The sequence below is a fragment of the Salvelinus alpinus genome, chromosome 28 (genome assembly GCF_045679555.1).
Source record: "Salvelinus alpinus chromosome 28, SLU_Salpinus.1, whole genome shotgun sequence".
Lineage (NCBI taxonomy): Eukaryota > Metazoa > Chordata > Actinopteri > Salmoniformes > Salmonidae > Salvelinus > Salvelinus alpinus.
The window spans coordinates 43,239,230-43,260,933 of record NC_092113.1 but is presented as its reverse complement, the minus strand read 5'-3'; the positions used below and the strand labels follow the sequence as shown (position 1 = coordinate 43,260,933).

General features: G+C 44.7%; 1 protein-coding gene across 1 annotated transcript in view; it reads right to left on the bottom strand.

Moving 5' to 3' along the window:
• Positions 1-294: 294 nt before the first annotated feature.
• tmem81 (transmembrane protein 81) overlaps positions 295-21,704 on the bottom strand; it is a 21,953-nt gene continuing 543 nt past the window's right edge. The window contains exons 2-5 of the mRNA XM_071373249.1: positions 2,532-2,711; positions 2,203-2,289; positions 1,586-1,778; positions 295-926 (exon numbers count right to left, since the gene is read on the bottom strand). Coding sequence (XP_071229350.1) covers positions 778-926; positions 1,586-1,778; positions 2,203-2,289; positions 2,532-2,711 — 609 coding nt within the window. The 3' untranslated portion in view covers positions 295-777. The remainder of the gene's footprint in view (positions 927-1,585; positions 1,779-2,202; positions 2,290-2,531; positions 2,712-21,704) is intronic.

Below are 21,704 nucleotides of genomic sequence, written 5' to 3'. Positions count from 1 at the left end.
TTAAGTGGGTTAAAATCACAAGTGACACAGGGTTATCACAGAGACATGTAAAAATTCAGAATTTTGGCACTTTAGCAAGCCATTATTCATATTAAAAATCTGGTTTATTGAATTCTCTATGTAGTGTAAATTAAAGGGTACTTCATTTAAATATAACAGGCTTTTAAAATTCAGTACCGGTGCACAATTTCTACTTAAAGTATCAAAAGGGACGCAAAAGGCACTATTTTTTTTTTTTTACGACCCAGACGTTGGGATAAGGAAGTACTTCAAATGAACAGACACGCCGGATGCTCCCAATTACCACCTTTTACTGAAAACATATCGACATAACACAAACCTTCGTCAGGTAAAAATGATGATTCCTTAGCCAGCATCGAGTCTAACCTTTAAAAATAAATTTCTTTAAAAAAAGGCTTTTTTTATGCATGAATTGGAAGGTGCTTGTACCATTTTACAGATATTGTGAGATGATGCAGGAAAAATCAACCTCATCCTCTCCCAGAAAACAACTATTTGTCCTTTTTAAACACACCAATACATTTCAAAGAAGCAATAACTCCCTTCTCGGGCTGAGAAAACAGAAATCTCATGTAAACACGAGCTCTCAACACTACAAACTACTGTCAAACAGGCTCACGTTTCTGGTTGAGTGACTTTTATATTGAGTAAATGTTTTGAGTAAATGTTTTTCTCTACAAACAAACAACACCATTCAAGTCCAACAAATTGTTTGTGCACGTAAGTAGTAGCCCACAGGCCATTTACTTGTGTCTGTCAGCAGCTAGTAGACACACGGTCAACAGTGCCACCTGCTGGTGGCGTGATGGTATTAATGGAGAAAGAGGTTCTGTTAGAGGCAGGGAGAGGCGAACCATCGGGGCGGCCCAGGCAGACACGGGCCAGGGCGTATTTCCAGTACATACCTGTATTAATAAGGAGACAGATGGGACAGTGTTAGCTTCTGCTTTCGGAAAGTCTTTAATAAGATCTCTTATCTCTTTAGAGATTAAAAAACGGAGATGGTTACAGACAGGGTTGCAATATTCCATTAACTTTCCCAGAATTCCCAGGTTTTCCAGAAATCGCAGTTGGGAAATTCCCAGAATCAGGAGGGAATTAACAGGAAATCCAGAATCAGGAGGGAATTAACAGGAAATGCAGAATCAGGAGGGAATTAACAGGAAACCCAGAATCAGGAGGGAATTAACAGGAAATCCAGAATCCTCCAACCAGGAGTTCTAGAAAATATGGGATTTTTTTTGCAAAAGTTACCATAACTTCACCAGCTTACAGAGCATTATGGGTACAGTAGTACATCATGCTACAATAAAATAAAGGGCTCCCCCGAGTGGTGCAGTGGTCTAAGGCACTGCATCTCAGTGCTAGAGGCGTCACTACAGACACCCTGGTTCAAATCCAGGCTGTATCACACCCGGCTGTGATTGGAAGTCCAATTGGGTGACGGAGCACAGTTGGCCCATCGTTGTCCGGGTTTGGCTGGGGTAGGCCGTCATTGTAAATAAGAATTTGTTCTTTACTGACTTGCCTAGTTAAATAAAGGTTAAATAAACATTTTAAATACCCAAGAAGATTACTACCACTGCGACCACTGCGACCCAGAGGCTTTTCAAAACAATATCCTTGACGACCGTGCTGCCGTACAGGTCCTCATCATCTTTCACCACGATGATGTTACCATGGGAATCCTCATCCCCATCGTCCCACCGAGCCAGAGCAGAGGGGAAGTCCAGTCTGAGAGCCTCAGGAGGGAGCACCTGGATGGAAAGAATAGAAGGAAAATATTATATAAGCAGATCTTTTGTCTCTAGGGCAGTCTCCAAGCTGGATTTTAACGGTTCAATGAAAGCTGAGGGGAGGACGGCTCATAATAATGTCTGGAACGGAGCGAATGGAATGGCCATTCCACTGATTCCACTCCAGACCTTACCACAAGCCCATCCTCCCCAACCTCCTGTGCGTCGGAGATATAATTACAGTATGAGGGACAACATTTTTATATCGACTTTTGTTTTTAATTTTGCCAAGTCTCTTATCCAGAGTGACTTATAATCCATGCATTCAGCTAAGGTTAGGAAGGTCAAAACACTCACCTTAAATCAAACACAGATAACGTTATTATTAATTTATTTCAAACAGTATTTTTCATTCCAGGTCTGGATAGAATGCAATGTCTCCCACCTTGAGCCCCAGGTAGAGTCTCTTGACCCTGCGGTAATCAGTGTCCTGTACATCACAGCGGTATGTCCCAGCGTCCTCCTCCCTCACCTAGGTTGAAGATAATCATGATAGGACTATGTTCTAGTCACATGAGGAAGCTTTAGAAAAAATAAATGGAACCATCGCCGTTGCTAACTACAATCGCTGTTGCTAACTACAATCGCCGTTGCTAACTACAATCACCGTTGCTAACTACAATCGTTGCTTCCATCAGTTTAGAATTATTCTGCATTCTCGCAAAAGAGTTCTGGGATTTTAGAACCCTCTTGACTTCAACCTATCTCACTCACGGTGTCCAGGACTAGCCGGTCTAGCCTGGGGGCGTCCCAGCGTCCCAGCAGAGAGTCGTCGGTGGTCACCACCCCCCGGGCGTAGCGCCACGATACCCGGAAGGAGAAGCGCCCCATGGCTTCCATCACCTCACCCAGACAGTCCAGCTCCAACCGCTGACCAGCAAGCACTGTGACAGTCTGGAGAAGAGGAGTACAAGAAGAGGAAGGGGGAGGAGTAGGAGGAGGTAGAGGAAGAGGAGGAGGTAGAGGGGAGGAGGAGGTAGAGGGGAGGAGGAGGTAGAGGGTAGGAGGAGGTAGAGGAAGAGGAGGAGGTAGAGGAAGAGGAGGAGGTAGAGGAAGAGGAGGAGAAGAGGTAGAGGAAGAAGAGGAGGTAGAGGAAGAGGAGGAGGTAGAGGAAGATGAGGAGAAGAGGTAGAGGAAGAAGAGGAGGTAGAGGAAGAAGAGGAGGAAGAGGAAGAGGAGGAGGTAGAGGAAGATGAGGAGAAGAGGAAGAGGTGGAGAAGGGGAAGATGAGGAGGAAGAGGAGGAGGTAGAGGAAGATGAAGAGGTAGAGGGGAGGAGAAGTGGAAGAGGAGGAGAAGAGGAAGAGGAGAAGGAAGAGGAGGAGGAAGAGGAGGAGGTAGATGAAGAGGATGAGGTAGAGGACGAGGAGTACAAGAGGAGGAAGGGGGAGGAGTAGGAGGAGATAGAGGACGAGGTAGAGGGGAGGAGGAGAAGAGGAAGAGGAGGAGAAGAGGAAGAGGAGGAGGTAGAGGGGAGGAGGAGAAGAGGAAGAGGAGGAGGTAGAGGGGAGGAGGAGGTAGAGGGTAGGAGGAGGTAGAGGAAGAGGAGGAGGTAGAGGAAGAGGAGGAGGTAGAGGAAGAGGAGGAGAAGAGGTAGAGGAAGAAGAGGAGGTAGAGGAAGAGGAGGAGGTAGAGGAAGATGAGGAGAAGAGGTAGAGGAAGAAGAGGAGGTAGAGGAAGAAGAGGAGGTAGAGGGGAGGAGGAGGTAGAGGGGAGGAGGAGGTAGAGGGTAGGAGGAGGTAGAGGAAGAGGAGGAGGTAGAGGAAGAGGAGGAGGTAGAGGAAGAGGAGGAGGTAGAGGAAGAGGAGGAGAAGAGGTAGAGGAAGAAGAGGAGGTAGAGAAAGAGGAGGAGGTAGAGGAAGATGAGGAGAAGAGGTAGAGGAAGAAGAGGAGGTAGAGGAAGAAGAGGAGGAAGCGGAAGAGGAGGAGGTAGAGGAAGATGAGGAGAAGAGGAAGAGGTGGAGAAGGGGAAGAGGAGGAGGAGGAGGTAGAGGAAGAGGAAGAGGTAGAGGGGAGGAGGAGAAGAGGAAGAGGAGGAGAAGAGGAAGAGGAGAAGGAAGAGGAGGAGGAAGAGGAGGAGGTAGATGAAGAGGATGAGGTAGAGGACGAGGAGTACAAGAGGAGGAAGGGGGAGGAGTAGGAGGAGATAGAGGACGAGGTAGAGGGGAGGAGGAGAAGAGGAAGAGGAGGAGAAGAGGAAGAGGAGGAGGTAGAGGGGAGGAGGAGAAGAGGAAGAGGAGGAGGTAGAGGGGAGGAGGAGGTAGAGGGTAGGAGGAGGTAGAGGAAGAGGAGGAGGTAGAGGAAGAGGAGGAGGTAGAGGAAGAGGAGGAGAAGAGGTAGAGGAAGAAGAGGAGGTAGAGGAAGAGGAGGAGGTAGAGGAAGATGAGGAGAAGAGGTAGAGGAAGAAGAGGAGGTAGAGGAAGAAGAGGAGGTAGAGGGGAGGAGGAGGTAGAGGGGAGGAGGAGGTAGAGGGTAGGAGGAGGTAGAGGAAGAGGAGGAGGTAGAGGAAGAGGAGGAGGTAGAGGAAGAGGAGGAGGTAGAGGAAGAGGAGGAGAAGAGGTAGAGGAAGAAGAGGAGGTAGAGGAAGAGGAGGAGGTAGAGGAAGATGAGGAGAAGAGGTAGAGGAAGAAGAGGAGGTAGAGGAAGAAGAGGAGGAAGCGGAAGAGGAGGAGGTAGAGGAAGATGAGGAGAAGAGGAAGAGGTGGAGAAGGGGAAGAGGAGGAGGAGGAGGTAGAGGAAGAGGAAGAGGTAGAGGGGAGGAGGAGAAGAGGAAGAGGAGGAGAAGAGGAAGAGGAGAAGGAAGAGGAGGAGGAAGAGGAGGAGGTAGATGAAGAGGATGAGGTAGAGGACGAGGAGTACAAGAGGAGGAAGGGGGAGGAGTAGGAGGAGATAGAGGACGAGGTAGAGGGGAGGAGGAGAAGAGGAAGAGGAGTAGAAGAGGAAGAGGAGGAGGTAGAGGGGAGGAGGAGAAGAGGAAGATGAGGAGAAGAGGAAGATGAGGACGTAGAGGAGGAGGTAGAGGAAGATGAGGAGGTAGAGGAAGAGGTAGAGGAAAAGGAGGAGGTAAAGGAAGAGGAGTAGAAGAGGAAGAGGAGGAGGTAGAGGAAGAGGAGGAGAAGAGAAAGAGGTAGAGGAAGAGGAGGAGGTAGAGGGGAGGAGGAGAAGTGGAAGAGGAGGAGAAGAGGAAGAGAAGGAGGTAGAGGAAGAGGAGGAGAAGAGAAAGAGGAGGTAGAGGAAGAGGAGGAGTTAGAGGGGATGAGGAGAAGAGGAAGAGGAGGAGAAGAGAAAGAGGAGGACATGTACTTCAAGGGGACAACCACAGGAGAAACTGATGCCAGAAATCCTCCAACTGTCAGCTCTCTACACATCAGCATTTCATGTCAGACCTGGGGTTGCTCCCTCTAATACATGGACAATCCTTGGTAGGTGATTGGAAAGTGATTTTGTCAGGAACATACGCAGCACATACATTGTTTTATGTGACAGTAGACCAGGACAGTAGACCAGGACCGTAGACCAGGACAATAGACCAGAACAGTAGACCAGGACAGTAGACCAGGACAATAGACCAGGACAGTAGACCAGGACAGTAGACCAGGACAATAGACAAGGACAGTAGACCAGGACAGTAGACCAGGTCAATAGACCAGGACAGTAGACCAGGACAGTAGACCAGGACAGTAGACCAGGACAGTAGACCAGGACAGTAGACCAGGATAATAGACCAGGACAGTAGACCAGGACAATAGACCAGGACAGTAGACCAGGACAGTAGACCAGAACAGTAGACCAGGACAATAGACCAGGACAGTAGACCAGGACAGTAGACCAGGACAATAGACCAGAACAGTAGACCAGGACAGTAGACCAGGACAATAGACCAGGACAGTAGACCAGGACAATAGACCAGGACAGTAGACCAGGACAGTAGACCAGGACAGTAGACCAGGACAATAGACCAGAACAGTAGACCAGGACAGTAGACCAGGACAGTAGACCAGGACAGTAGACCAGGACAGTAGACCAGGACAGTAGACCAGGATAATAGACCAGGACAGTAGACCAGGACAATAGACCAGGACAGTAGACCAGGACAGTAGACCAGGACAGTAGACCAGGACAATAGACCAGGACAGTAGACCAGGACAGTAGACCAGGACAATAGACCAGAACAGTAGACCAGGACAGTAGACCAGGACAATAGACCAGGACAGTAGACCAGGACAGTAGACCAGGACAATAGACCAGGACAATAGACCAGGACAATAGACCAGGACAGTAGACCAGGACAATAGACCAGGACAATAGACCAGGACAATAGACCAGAACAGTAGACCAGGACAGTAGACCAGGACAATAGACCAGGACAGTAGACCAGGACAGTAGACCAGGACAATAGACCAGGACAATAGACCAGGACAATAGACCAGGACAGTAGACCAGGACAATAGACCAGGACAATAGACCAGGACAATAGACAAGGACAGTAGACCAGGACAGTAGACCAGGTCAATAGACCAGGACAGTAGACCAGGACAGTAGACCAGGACAGTAGACCAGGACAGTAGACCAGGACAGTAGACCAGGATAATAGACCAGGACAGTAGACCAGGACAATAGACCAGGACAGTAGACCAGGACAGTAGACCAGGACAATAGACCAGGACAGTAGACCAGGACAGTAGACCAGGACAATATACCAGGACAATAGACCAGGACAGTAGACCAGGACAATAGACCAGGACAGTAGACCAGGACAGTAGACCAGGACAGTAGACCAGGACAATAGACCAGGACAGTAGACCAGGACAGTAGACCAGGACAATATACCAGGACAATAGACCAGGACAGTAGACCAGGACAGTAGACCAGGACAGTAGACCAGGACAATAGACCAGGACAGTAGACCAGGACAATAGACCAGGACAATAGACCAGGACAGTAGACCAGGACAGTAGACCAGGTCAATAGACCAGGACAGTAGACCAGGACAGTAGACCAGGACAGTAGACCAGAACAGTAGACCAGGACAATAGACCAGGACAGTAGACCAGGACAATAGACCAGGACAGTAGACCAGGACAATAGACCAGAACAGTAGACCAGGACAATAGACCAGGACAGTAGGCCAGGACAGTAGACCAGGACAGTAGACCAGGACAGTAGACCAAGACAATAGACCAGGACAGTAGACCAGGACAGTAGACCAGGACAATATACCAGGACAATAGACCAGGACAGTAGACCAGGACAATAGACCAGGACAGTAGACCAGGACAGTAGACCAGGACAGTAGACCAGGACAATAGACCAGGACAGTAGACCAGGACAGTAGACCAGGACAATAGACCAGGACAGTAGACCAGGACAGTGGACCAGGACAGTAGACCAGGACAGTAGATCAGGACAATATACCAGGACAGTAGACCAGGACAGTAGACCAGGACAGTAGACCAGGACAATAGACCAGGACAGTAGACCAGGACAGTAGATCAGGACAATAGACCAGGACAGTAGACCAGGACAGTAGACCAGGACAGTAGACCAGGACAATAGACCAGGACAGTAGACCAGGACAGTAGACCAGGACAATAGACCAGGACAGTAGACCAGGACAATAGACCAGGACAGTAGACCAGGACAGTAGACCAGGACAATAGACCTGGACAGTAGACCAGGACAATAGACCAGGACAGGAGACCAGGACAGTAAACCAGGACAACAGACCAGGACAGTAGACCAGGACAATAGACCAGGACAGTAGACCAGGACAGTAGACCAGGACAGTAGACCAAGACAATAGACCAGGACAGTAGACCAGGACAGTAGACCAGGACAATATACCAGGACAATAGACCAGGACAGTAGACCAGGACAATAGACCAGGACAGTAGACCAGGACAGTAGACCAGGACAGTAGACCAGGGCAATAGACCAGGACAGTAGACCAGGACAGTAGACCAGGACAGTAGACCAGGACAATAGACCAGGACAGTAGACCAGGACAGTAGACCAGGACAACAGACCAGGACAGTAGACCAGGACAATAGACCAGGACAGTAGACCAGGACAGTAGACCAAGACAATAGACCAAGACAGTAGACCAGGACAGTAGACCAGGACAGTAGACCAGGACAATAGACCAGGACAGTAGACCAGGACAGTAGACCAGGACAATAGACCAGGACAGTAGACCAGGACAGTAGACCAGGACAGTAAACCAGGACAATAGACCAGGACAGTAGACCAGGACAGTAGACCATGACAGTAGACCAGGACAGTAGACCAGGACAATAGACCAGGACAGTAGACCAGGACAGTAGACCAGGACAATAGACCAGCACAATAGACCAGGACAATAGACCAGGACAGTAGACCAGGACAATAGACCAGCACAATAGACCAGCACAATAGACCAGGACAATAGACCAGGACAATAGACCAGGACAATAGACCAGGACAATAGACCAGGACAATAGACCAGGACAATAGACCAGCACAATAGACCAGGACAGTAGACCAGGACAATAGACCAGGACAACAGACCAGGACAATAGACCAGGACAGTAGACCAGGACAATAGACCAGCACAATAGACCAGGACAATAGACCAGGACAGTAGACCAGGACAATAGACCAGCACAATAGACCAGGACAGTAGACCAGGACAATAGACCAGGACAACAGACCAGGACAATAGACCAGGACAGTAGACCAGGACAATAGACCAGCACAATAGACCAGGACAACAGACCAGGACAGTAGACCAGGACAATAGACCAGGACAGTAGACCAGGACAGTAGACCAAGACAATAGACCAAGACAGTAGACCAGGACAGTAGACCAGGACAGTAGACCAGGACAATAGACCAGGACAGTAGACCAGGACAGTAGACCAGGACAATAGACCAGGACAGTAGACCAGGACAGTAGACCAGGACAGTAAACCAGGACAATAGACCAGGACAGTAGACCAGGACAGTAGACCATGACAGTAGACCAGGACAGTAGACCAGGACAATAGACCAGGACAGTAGACCAGGACAGTAGACCAGGACAATAGACCAGCACAATAGACCAGGACAATAGACCAGGACAGTAGACCAGGACAATAGACCAGCACAATAGACCAGCACAATAGACCAGGACAATAGACCAGGACAATAGACCAGGACAATAGACCAGGACAATAGACCAGGACAATAGACCAGGACAATAGACCAGCACAATAGACCAGGACAGTAGACCAGGACAATAGACCAGGACAACAGACCAGGACAATAGACCAGGACAGTAGACCAGGACAATAGACCAGCACAATAGACCAGGACAATAGACCAGGACAGTAGACCAGGACAATAGACCAGCACAATAGACCAGGACAGTAGACCAGGACAATAGACCAGGACAACAGACCAGGACAATAGACCAGGACAGTAGACCAGGACAATAGACCAGCACAATAGACCAGGACAATAGACCAGGACAGTAGACCAGGACAATAGACCAGCACAATAGACCAGGACAATAGACCAGGACAATAGACCAGGACAACAGACCAAGACAGTAGACCAGGACAATAGACCAGGACAACAGACCAGGACAATAGACCAGGACAATAGACCAGGACAATAGACCAGGACAACAGACCAAGACAACAGACCAGGACAACAGACCAGGACAACAGACCAGGACAACAGACCAGGACAATAGACCAGGACAATAGACCAGGACAGTAGACCAGGACAATAGACCAGCACAATAGACCAGGACAATAGACCAGGACAATAGACCAGGACAGTAGACCAGGACAATAGACCAGGACAGTAGACCAGGACAATAGACCAGCACAATAGACCAGGACAACAGACCAGGACAACAGACCAGGACAATAGACCAGGACAATAGACCAGGACAATAGACCAGGACAACAGACCAGGACAATAGACCAGGACAATAGACCAGGACAACAGACCAGGACAATAGACCAGGACAACAGACCAGGACAACAGACCAGGACAACATACCAGGACAATAGACCAGGACAACAGACCAGGACAACAGACCAGGACAACAGACCAGGACAATAGACCAGGACAACAGACCAGGACAACAGACCAGGACAACAGACCAGGACAACAGACCAGGACAATAGACCAGGACAACAGACCAGGACAGTAGACCAGGACAATAGACCAGGACAATAGACCAGGACAATAGACCAGGACAGTAGACCAGGACAATAGACCAGCACAATAGACCAGGACAGTAGACCAGGACAATAGACCAGGACAACAGACCAGGACAATAGACCAGGACAGTAGACCAGGACAATAGACCAGCACAATAGACCAGGACAACAGACCAGGACAGTAGACCAGGACAATAGACCAGGACAGTAGACCAGGACAGTAGACCAAGACAATAGACCAAGACAGTAGACCAGGACAGTAGACCAGGACAGTAGACCAGGACAATAGACCAGGACAGTAGACCAGGACAGTAGACCAGGACAATAGACCAGGACAGTAGACCAGGACAGTAGACCATGACAGTAGACCAGGACAGTAGACCAGGACAACAGACCAGGACAACAGACCAGGACAACAGACCAGGACAATAGACCAGGACAGTAGACCAGGACAATAGACCAGCACAATAGACCAGGACAATAGACCAGGACAGTAGACCAGGACAATAGACCAGCACAATAGACCAGGACAGTAGACCAGGACAATAGACCAGGACAACAGACCAGGACAATAGACCAGGACAGTAGACCAGGACAATAGACCAGCACAATAGACCAGGACAACAGACCAGGACAGTAGACCAGGACAATAGACCAGGACAGTAGACCAGGACAGTAGACCAAGACAATAGACCAAGACAGTAGACCAGGACAGTAGACCAGGACAGTAGACCAGGACAATAGACCAGGACAGTAGACCAGGACAGTAGACCAGGACAATAGACCAGGACAGTAGACCAGGACAGTAGACCAGGACAGTAAACCAGGACAATAGACCAGGACAGTAGACCAGGACAGTAGACCATGACAGTAGACCAGGACAGTAGACCAGGACAATAGACCAGGACAGTAGACCAGGACAGTAGACCAGGACAATAGACCAGCACAATAGACCAGGACAATAGACCAGGACAGTAGACCAGGACAATAGACCAGCACAATAGACCAGCACAATAGACCAGGACAATAGACCAGGACAATAGACCAGGACAATAGACCAGGACAATAGACCAGGACAATAGACCAGGACAATAGACCAGCACAATAGACCAGGACAGTAGACCAGGACAATAGACCAGGACAACAGACCAGGACAATAGACCAGGACAGTAGACCAGGACAATAGACCAGCACAATAGACCAGGACAATAGACCAGGACAGTAGACCAGGACAATAGACCAGCACAATAGACCAGGACAGTAGACCAGGACAATAGACCAGGACAACAGACCAGGACAATAGACCAGGACAGTAGACCAGGACAATAGACCAGCACAATAGACCAGGACAATAGACCAGGACAGTAGACCAGGACAATAGACCAGCACAATAGACCAGGACAATAGACCAGGACAATAGACCAGGACAACAGACCAGGACAGTAGACCAGGACAATAGACCAGGACAACAGACCAGGACAATAGACCAGGACAATAGACCAGGACAATAGACCAGGACAACAGACCAAGACAACAGACCAGGACAACAGACCAGGACAACAGACCAGGACAACAGACCAGGACAATAGACCAGGACAATAGACCAGGACAGTAGACCAGGACAATAGACCAGCACAATAGACCAGGACAATAGACCAGGACAATAGACCAGGACAGTAGACCAGGACAATAGACCAGGACAGTAGACCAGGACAATAGACCAGCACAATAGACCAGGACAACAGACCAGGACAACAGACCAGGACAATAGACCAGGACAATAGACCAGGACAATAGACCAGGACAACAGACCAGGACAATAGACCAGGACAATAGACCAGGACAACAGACCAGGACAATAGACCAGGACAACAGACCAGGACAACAGACCAGGACAACATACCAGGACAATAGACCAGGACAACAGACCAGGACAACAGACCAGGACAACAGACCAGGACAATAGACCAGGACAACAGACCAGGACAACAGACCAGGACAACAGACCAGGACAACAGACCAGGACAATAGACCAGGACAACAGACCAGGACAGTAGACCAGGACAATAGACCAGGACAATAGACCAGGACAACAGACCAGGACAGTAGACCAGGACAATAGACCAGGACAATATACCAGGACAATAGACCAGGACAACAGACCAGGACAACAGACCAGGACAACAGACCAGGACAACAGACCAGGACAACAGACCAGGACAATAGACCAGGACAACAGACCAGGACAACAGACCAGGACAACAGACCAGGACAACAGACCAGGACAATAGACCAGGACAACAGACCAGGACAGTAGACCAGGACAATAGACCAGGACAATAGACCAGGACAACAGACCAGGACAGTAGACCAGGACAATAGACCAGGACAATAGACCAGGACAATAGACCAGGACAACAGACCAGGACAACAGACCAGGACAACAGACCAGGACAACAGACCAGGACAACAGACCAGGACAATAGACCAGGACAACAGACCAGGACAACAGACCAGGACAACAGACCAGGACAACAGACCAGGACAATAGACCAGGACAACAGACCAGGACAGTAGACCAGGACAATAGACCAGGACAATAGACCAGGACAACAGACCAGGACAGTAGACCAGGACAATAGACCAGGACAATAGACCAGGACAATAGACCAGGACAACAGACCAGGACAACAGACCAGGACAACAGACCAGGACAACAGACCAGGACAACAGATGTCGTGGAAAATCATTTTCAAATACAACGCTTACCAGAACTTTTAAAATCAAACATGCTCTTTATTACAACTGTACAGCCCACTGGCATGTCCCCGCGGAACACACCCCGCGGAACACACCCCGCTCCCCAACCCCGGTTCCAACATTTATACATAAATAGCATATGGGTCCACCCCATATGCAAATAAGCATACCTCCCCTAATTCTTCCTGCCATCCTTATCTTTTTAGTTCAGGCTTCCTGCTTGTTCACGCCTACTAACGCCCATTATCTGCTTTCAGTTAAATTATAATAGTGGCCAGACCCATGCTTGTCTTAAAAATAATATATGTCCATCTACCCTCTAGGCCTATGACTCAACCCTGTATTTAATTCAATGCCCCAGCATGTTCTCTGGTATGTCCTTATTGGAATTGGCAGACTCTATGTCTCTTCTTGTCATTAGTGTCCAGTTGCCTTAAGCATATTTCTCTGGTATGTGTGCTTTTAGTGGAATGTGTAGACTATAAGTCTAGTGTGTCCAATTATTTTAGGTGCCCATGTGTCTGGTCAGTCTGTCAGCACAACGGAGAAAATAAGAGGGCCAGAACGTCCCTTAGTATATCTCCATTACCAGTCTCATGATCAACGTGAACATGTGGTTCGTTACTTTAATGTTCAGCTGTCTTATGTCTTTATATTTTATCCATGTGTTTTATGTTACTACTACAATCCCCCCTCTGGGGCTATTTAGCCACATAAATGATACAAATAAGACTTTGGGATAGTAAATTAAAATACCTATGATAAACAAGAAAATACAAAAAATAAAAACAAAGTGAAGCATATAAACCAACTAGACCAAACATCTCCAATGTGAAATAGGAGTAAAAGATCCAATCAGAAACATTAAAGAAAACCAACTAGACCAAACATCTCCAATATTCATAAGAGTAAAAGATCAAATTTGGTATAAAAATATAATTAATCCATTCTAAGTTCATATTTGGTGTTATCCACAAAAATATAGATTCAAATCCTGATTTAACCTCATCTCTGGCCTTGAAATCCCTAGGTAGACCTCTAAGCAGTCCAATTGCATTAAGGTATACCTCAGGATCCTTATCATAAGCCATTTTAACTCTAGGTTTAACATAGTCATCATGGAGTGATTCAATAATAGTAACCTATTTAATTGCTCTAACTAAGGCACAAGGACCAATCCATCCATCAGGCAATACATTCAACAGTTAGTTTTTTTCCACACATCCAGAAACTATCAGCAATACCTCTGTCTTGATTTTTCAACATAGTAAGAGATGGCGCAACCTGAGTTATGTAACTACACAACCCTTTTCTATTCATAATCAATCCTTTATCATTACTTTTACGAACTCCCGCATTCTCTAGCACCCAAATAGTATCACATTCTACAGTGGTGTTTCCTACATCAATTCCTTCAGTGTGGTGTCTGTAAAAACATTCATATTTTCCTTTAACCACAGTACTTCTGTCTAACTGGGGTCCATTTAATTCAGTTCTAATTTCATAGGCAGCACAATCATTGTCTCCCAACTTAGTCTCGTTTAACATGGCTCTGCCTCTAGTGCTCCCTTGAGCAATCCTACATTCAATGTCACACAAGGAAATAGAATACTTTCTATTGGTACAATGGTCATTTTTCCAACTTACACAGTTTTTAAATGATACTGGTTCAGAGACTATTAAAAGATCAGACAAAGGTGATTTTCTACACAAAATACAATTGTCCATTCTGTGTTTGTTTGCCATAGACTTAACCCATTTGTACCACTCGTTCTTCACTACTTCTTCTCGTGTGCTGTCCTTGAGTGGTTCTAATATATCTAATTCTGTCGCTTTTTCAATGTTCTTATCTTGAGGTAGATCATTAGAGTTTATCAGAAAGTTCCAAATGTCAGTAAAAAACTCTCCTGACTGATGTCTCAGGTTGCTTTGTTGGCACGGTGGTCTGCTTGGTAAGGGCAGTCGATGTCATCTAGTGGTAACTACTGTGGTCGTCACAGCAGCCGCCACCCTTGTTGTTGTCACAGGTTCTTCCTGTTCAGGTGCAGGGGTAGGTCTTCACCTTCCACTGGTTCAATCTTGTTCATGATGAGCACCTACTCGTCTTTTTCTTTGATTCATGTCAGGTCACATCCTTTCGGGTCCCAAACAACTTCTCCCTTTGTTTGGTGATGTGTCCATCCACAGAGTGCAATCTCCGATAAGGGTTTGATCCTTATGATTGAGATAGACTTCAGTTCTCCTGCTTCTGTTATACATTGAGGTGGAACATAGATTCTAACCTTGTCAGTCTTTTTGGATTGTTCGGCTGATTCCATTCTTCTCTTCCTGCTCCCACCATACATCTTGATTGTGCATTAGTCTGTTGTTTCTATACTAGCATTCACTGTTGCTTCTATTATGTCAATGTCATTATTCTTTTGTTGTTCTAACATCAATTATCTGTAAAGGAGGCCATTCAAAAGTTTAAAAGTCAATTGTGGGGTAATCCCCATTTTCTTCAGCTTGCGGGACTTTTCCTCCTCTTTCTTCACCTGAAGCTCCCTCCTCAGGCCGGACTTAGCTTCCATCTGGAAGGGTTTCAATTTTAGGAAAGAAACGTTCTTATTCTGTTCCTTGTGAGGCCTCTCCTCCTCTTCTGGGTGCATTAGTCGGTGCACGTGTCATATTTTGGCTTTCACTTGATTTACTGTTTTCTTGGCTCCTCCCTGGCATCTCAATCGTTTCCACTGCTCCTGCTCCCTCCAGGCTCCCTCCTGGTGAATCAGCATCCTCAGTGTCCTCATCTCTATGTGGTTGTATCCTTCTCTCTGTTGGGACTCAGCTGCAGTGGTTCAGATGGTACCACGTCTGGCTTCTTTTCACTTGGACGGCCGTTCTTGTTGCTTTGGCCACCTCATAGGGTCCATCTCTCCTCGGTTGATCCCACTTCCTCCGGATCCCTCCAACGTGGACTAGATCTCCTGGTACCACTGAGAGAGGTCCTTCTGGTCCCCTTGGATCATCAGACGCAGAACCTCTCATCCTGGTTCAGGTTTCTGCCTACTTTCTGTGAAGCATTCATACTTAGAGACTTATGGCCTCTGTTCTAAGATTGCACCATACATCCTCTTACTTCCATCACTCATCACACAACAAACAGACATTCCAGCTGAAGCTGGCGAACCCCTCTCCTTCTGGTTTCCTAAACATAAGACTTGGAAAACAACAGACAAAACATAACAGCATTGACAATGTTATGTGTTATGCATAAATATATTCATGCAAACTGAAATCTGAGACCATGACAATTCCCACTCTCTCTTTACCTGACTCTATGCCTCCAGGATACTTTTCTGCTGGACTCCACAAAAATAAAAGCCCTAAAAAGCTTCCTCATGCTTCCACCCAGTCTTCCCCTTTCGGCCACAGGTTCTGAGAGGTGTTCCCAAATCATGTCATTTTTACTTAGTTTCCCATCTACTCCATTTCAACTGATAATCATGTGCATAACCTACAATTAACATTCTCTCTTCTTGAATTAATTCAACACTGTATATGCTTTCATATCAATCCCTTTAACATGTTTGTTTAGAGTATAATATCCTATCATCCATTCTCTTTCACATGATGTATTAAAAATAAAACATGTAGCCTCCAAACTCAACCCAGTATGTCTATAGTGGAATCTAATCTCTCTCTCTTTCTCTCTCTGATTCCACATCCTCTGTCATGGTGTTTTCAAGCTCACCCATTATTCAGCTGGACCTTACTTCTCGTGAGACTTATGCACCCACCAAAGAGAGACATAAAGAACTTTACCACTGCAGTGTTGTAAGAAGTATACCACCAGCCTGGTGTATCTTGATGTACACTCAATCTCCAGAATGCAGCCCAAGCCCTTCCATTTCTGGCTGTTTTTTCCTGAGGACATACACACTAACACATGGGTTATTTCCTGACAACATTAGCAAGATCACTAAATCTTAATTTTTAATAACAGCCCTATGTAACCATTCTGCCTCAAATACCTGGCCTCCTGCCACAGAAATATTCAATGATAGTCAAATGATGTTCCCTACATCAACTGCTGTACAATAACATGTAATCAGTCAAATGTCTTCCAGTTGGATTAATATCCAATCCTATCAAAACTAAGTAATAAGTTTCTTAAACTTTTGCTCTAGTGTTCAAAATGCCACCACTTATTCTTTTTACCATATCTTTAGATATGTGAATTGTTCTATTTACTTTTAGAATTGTCCCTATATTTTACACAGCCAGCTATCTTTCCTTTTCTGTGAATTATCTCTATTTTTATACATATTTCTAGAAATAACACCCCTTTACTACCATTACCTTCATTTATAAGTCCCCTAACCCATAACTGCCATTGTTTGATACATACTTAAAACATCCTTAAGTCAATTTATATATCATTTATATCAGTCCCTCCTCAGGAACATATACACAACCTTATGTTCCTCAAAACAAAAATAAATTGACCAAACGAGAAAAAGAGAAAAAAAATAAAAAAAAAATTATAATAATTATTGCACATGTGCAATATTATCACTATTTGTAAAGAAATGAAACCTGGAGAAAACATCCATCCGTGTCATTCTATGCCCAAGTTATTGTTGGTCTCTTTCTTCTTCATTCATGGGTATCTACGCACAACAGACTACCTTTTTATTCAATTAAACATTACATTTTATCATTCCAATTCCAATGACATTATAAAACGAAAGAAACAAAAAACCTTTAATCTAAAATTCTGTAAGTTTTGTCAACCACCTTGTCTCAGGATTAGTTTCCAGAGCTTCCCTAGGCCTATTAACGTTAAACAGTTCTATATCCAAATAACTAAACAGTTCTTTTTGAAATACTTTTCCCAATCCAATATTCAGGATAACAGTCCTTAGTGTTTACTTTAACTCAAATTTGACCTTATCTATTCAATACACAACATCCCTTTAATAATTAACATTTATACTAAACACTTTTATTACCAGTACTATCTATTTTCCCAATAGCCCTTTTGTCTCAGTTTCTCTCATGAGTGGCCTGATAATAAAAAAATCAGTACCCCAATAACCTTAAGTCATTATTCTCCCAACAAATATAACATAATTTCAGCATGTCTTTTTTTTTTTTTTAGATACAGTTCACAGGTCATCAGACACAGTTGTCCCTCACTATTCAGTCGATTAGGGCGGGTATGAGCTCCACACCCACTAGTGGTGATATTCTCTCCCATGCCCTAAAGCATTCTGACGTCACCTTTCATGACAACTCCCTTATTCTACTGGTGATCTCTCAGATGAATTACAAATGATGTAGTTATCAACAAAACCCTTACAGAAACCCACACTCCAATAAACCCTTTAGAAAAACTTTCAACACTTTTTATATGCATAATGAACAAAACACATTTGTGTATTCCCCCAAAGACCATAACCCCAAAGAACTGATAGTTTTACCTATGAACCCATGTTATATCGAAAATAAAAATAAAAATAAACCTATTCGAATAACTTATTCAATTTAAGGGTACAACTCTTCATAATTTTCCCAGGGACATAATAGATTTTCAAAGTAATTATACAGTTTGAATAGAGTCTGGTGTCTTAAACATTTTATAAGTATATCCCACCTGTTCCAACAATTTCCAGTAAAAGGTGATCAGTCTTTTACAAGAAATTCCTAGGATTCAGGGCATTTTGAGACCATTAATATGTTTCCACTCCCCCTTTCTTTAGGAGCAACTTAAATACATTTTTCAAAAACATGTTCATCCTTTTGCATACCCAATTTGAAACTGAATTGGAAAAAACCCTTCCAATAAACCTACTAATGTATATTCATTCCCAGTACATGGTGCACTTAGTAGTAAATCATAAGCCAATAATCGCAAAGGGACTGGACTCACTCATCCAGAACTCCATGTTTTAGCCTTATCCAGATATTTTTATTTTTAAAGCGGCTGACTTTAATTAACTGCTTTCCACAGTAATGCAGTCTCCAATGACATTGTTGACCAGAGAAGATTAAAAAACCCTTTTTTTCCCTTATTCTTTCTGGAAAAGAAAGTGTACATATTGTTAATATTCACAACGTTACCTTTTAGTCAGCAAACCAATAATTTTACTTATCCATAGATTTTATTCTAAAGCGTCTTTAACAGTTCCAGAGAATTGTGGTATAGAATGTCTAACAATTAAAATTCCATCGTTATTTTACTAGATGTCAAACGTGATCCAATACTTCTTCTTGACCACATATAAACTGTAATCTCTATGAAACACTCATTGTTCGCTCAGAGACTATACACCGACAAGTAAAAAATTCCATTCTCACTAACCTCAAACCAATTAGTTGTTTGTTATTTTGACAAGGAAATAAACTCTTGTATAGCGGCATTTCCTACTACCGCACTAAGTTCTAATGTCACATTACACTACCCGATATACCTATATCCAGAACAGAGAGCTATTTTCTTATTGGTTCTTAGATCTTGTCAATAGTTCTGCCAATCACCCGCACGTCTGCGAGGACTAGAGGAACCACACACACAACCTCATCGCAATGTATTTTCTGATGATAGAATGTTGACATCAGAACGCCTACAAATCGAGCTTCACATTTTGGTCCCATGCGACTATTTATTTATTTATTTTTCCTAAATACTCCCATGTATTTCTACACCTTTTATTTACTATTTTTCCGAGTTAGAGCCAATCTCCTTTCCAATTAATAATTCATTTGTCACATCACTTAATTTCTTTTATCGAAGCCTACTCTATACAGTACATACATTATTTCTGAATACTACAGCATCAACTCTACTCTGTCACAGGAGAGCTGCGCGCTCCCTCTCCTGGACGTTCTGCCTACATACACACACAACTCGTCTTTCCTTCCTAATCTTCTATTTTTACACAGATCTACTCATTTCTTACAACATTATCATTCATCCTTTTATGTTTCATCCGTTCATTCAATCCCTTTGTTTTTACCTCAAAACAACTCAGTCTTTCTTTATTGACTTAATTCACTTCCTTCTACATAAGCCTAGACTTCTACAATATGACGAGACTACTGTCTAATCGGATCAGCTTGTCTTCATATCCTATTCAACCCCCAATACTTATCTTTTCTTCTATTCTTAGAGTAGTATTGTGGCGTGACCTACTGAATTACCAAACCCTGGTAGCTAGACAGAGCGGTTTTTTATTCGCAGGATTTCTTTTGCATTTGAACGCCGCACAATCGGGCCAACGTTTTTCCTGCACCTACTACTTCACCCATACAATCCTCCTTTCAGAGCGGAAACTATGAATATTTATTTAACTACTGATTTATGTTTTGACCGTATAAGTTACTTTTGCAGTTGAACGCCGCACAATCGGGCCAACGTTTTCCTACAACCTACCGATTTATGCTTTGACCGTATAAGTTACTTTTGCAGTTGAACGCCGCACAATCGGGCTAACGTTTTCCTACAACCTACTGTTTTATGCTTTGACTGTATAAGCTACTTTTGCAGTTGAACGCCGCACAATCGGGCTAACGTTTTCCTACAACCTACTGTTTTATGCTTTGACTGTATAAGCTACTTTTGCAGTTGAACGCCGCACAATCGGGCTAACGTTCTTCCTGCCTTCTAAATATTTCATCCGTTCAGTCCTTCTTTCAAAGCGGTAACCATGAAATATTAATTTAACTACTAAATATTCACCAACAGACCCTTCTGCCGCGCTGTGAATATCCCACCCAAGCAGACCTTTTCAAAAATGTTAACCAGCCATCTCAGCCAGATGCGCAAACAACCGCATCATTTAAGCTACACATTCGAACGGTCTGATCTGAACGAGCGCATGCATGCTCACTCTACATCTAACACAAGCAAAGTTCACAGCACCTATTCACTCAGTCTCTATACATGCGCATACATTTACATTTAATACCATTCCCCAAATTACACATACATGCAAATTCATTGAATTTAAAAGTTCTTTTGTATTTACTGGTTTCATTTTAGGAAATTTGAAAGAGAGACTTACGTGGCGCTCCTCTCGCTGAGACAGTATCTCTGGAGCAATCTTACACAAACATTTCAACTATTGTAAGAACTTGCTTACCGTCTAGTTGGGCGGCCACCTCTGTTTGTTTAGATTGTCCAAAGAACCCATCATCAGCCAAGAACGTCCCAGTCCCTATCAGCTCCTGGCAAGCTCGCCAATTCTGTCGTGGAAAATCATTTTCAAATACAACGCTTACCAGAACTTTTAAAATCAAACATGCTCTTTATTACAACTGTACAGCCCACTGGCATGTCCCCGCGGAACACACCCCGCGGAACACACCCCGCTCCCCAACCCCGGTTCCAACATTTATACATAAATAGCATATGGGTCCACCCCATATGCAAATAAGCATACCTCCCCTAATTCTTCCTGCCATCCTTATCTTTTTAGTTCAGGCTTCCTGCTTGTTCACGCCTACTAACGCCCATTATCTGCTTTCAGTTAAATTATAATAGTGGCCAGACCCATGCTTGTCTTAAAAATAATATATGTCCATCTACCCTCTAGGCCTATGACTCAACCCTGTATTTAATTCAATGCCCCAGCATGTTCTCTGGTATGTCCTTATTGGAATTGGCAGACTCTATGTCTCTTCTTGTCATTAGTGTCCAGTTGCCTTAAGCATATTTCTCTGGTATGTGTGCTTTTAGTGGAATGTGTAGACTATAAGTCTAGTGTGTCCAATTATTTTAGGTGCCCATGTGTCTGGTCAGTCTGTCAGCACAACGGAGAAAATAAGAGGGCCAGAACGTCCCTTAGTATATCTCCATTACCAGTCTCATGATCAACGTGAACATGTGGTTCGTTACTTTAATGTTCAGCTGTCTTATGTCTTTATATTTTATCCATGTGTTTTATGTTACTACT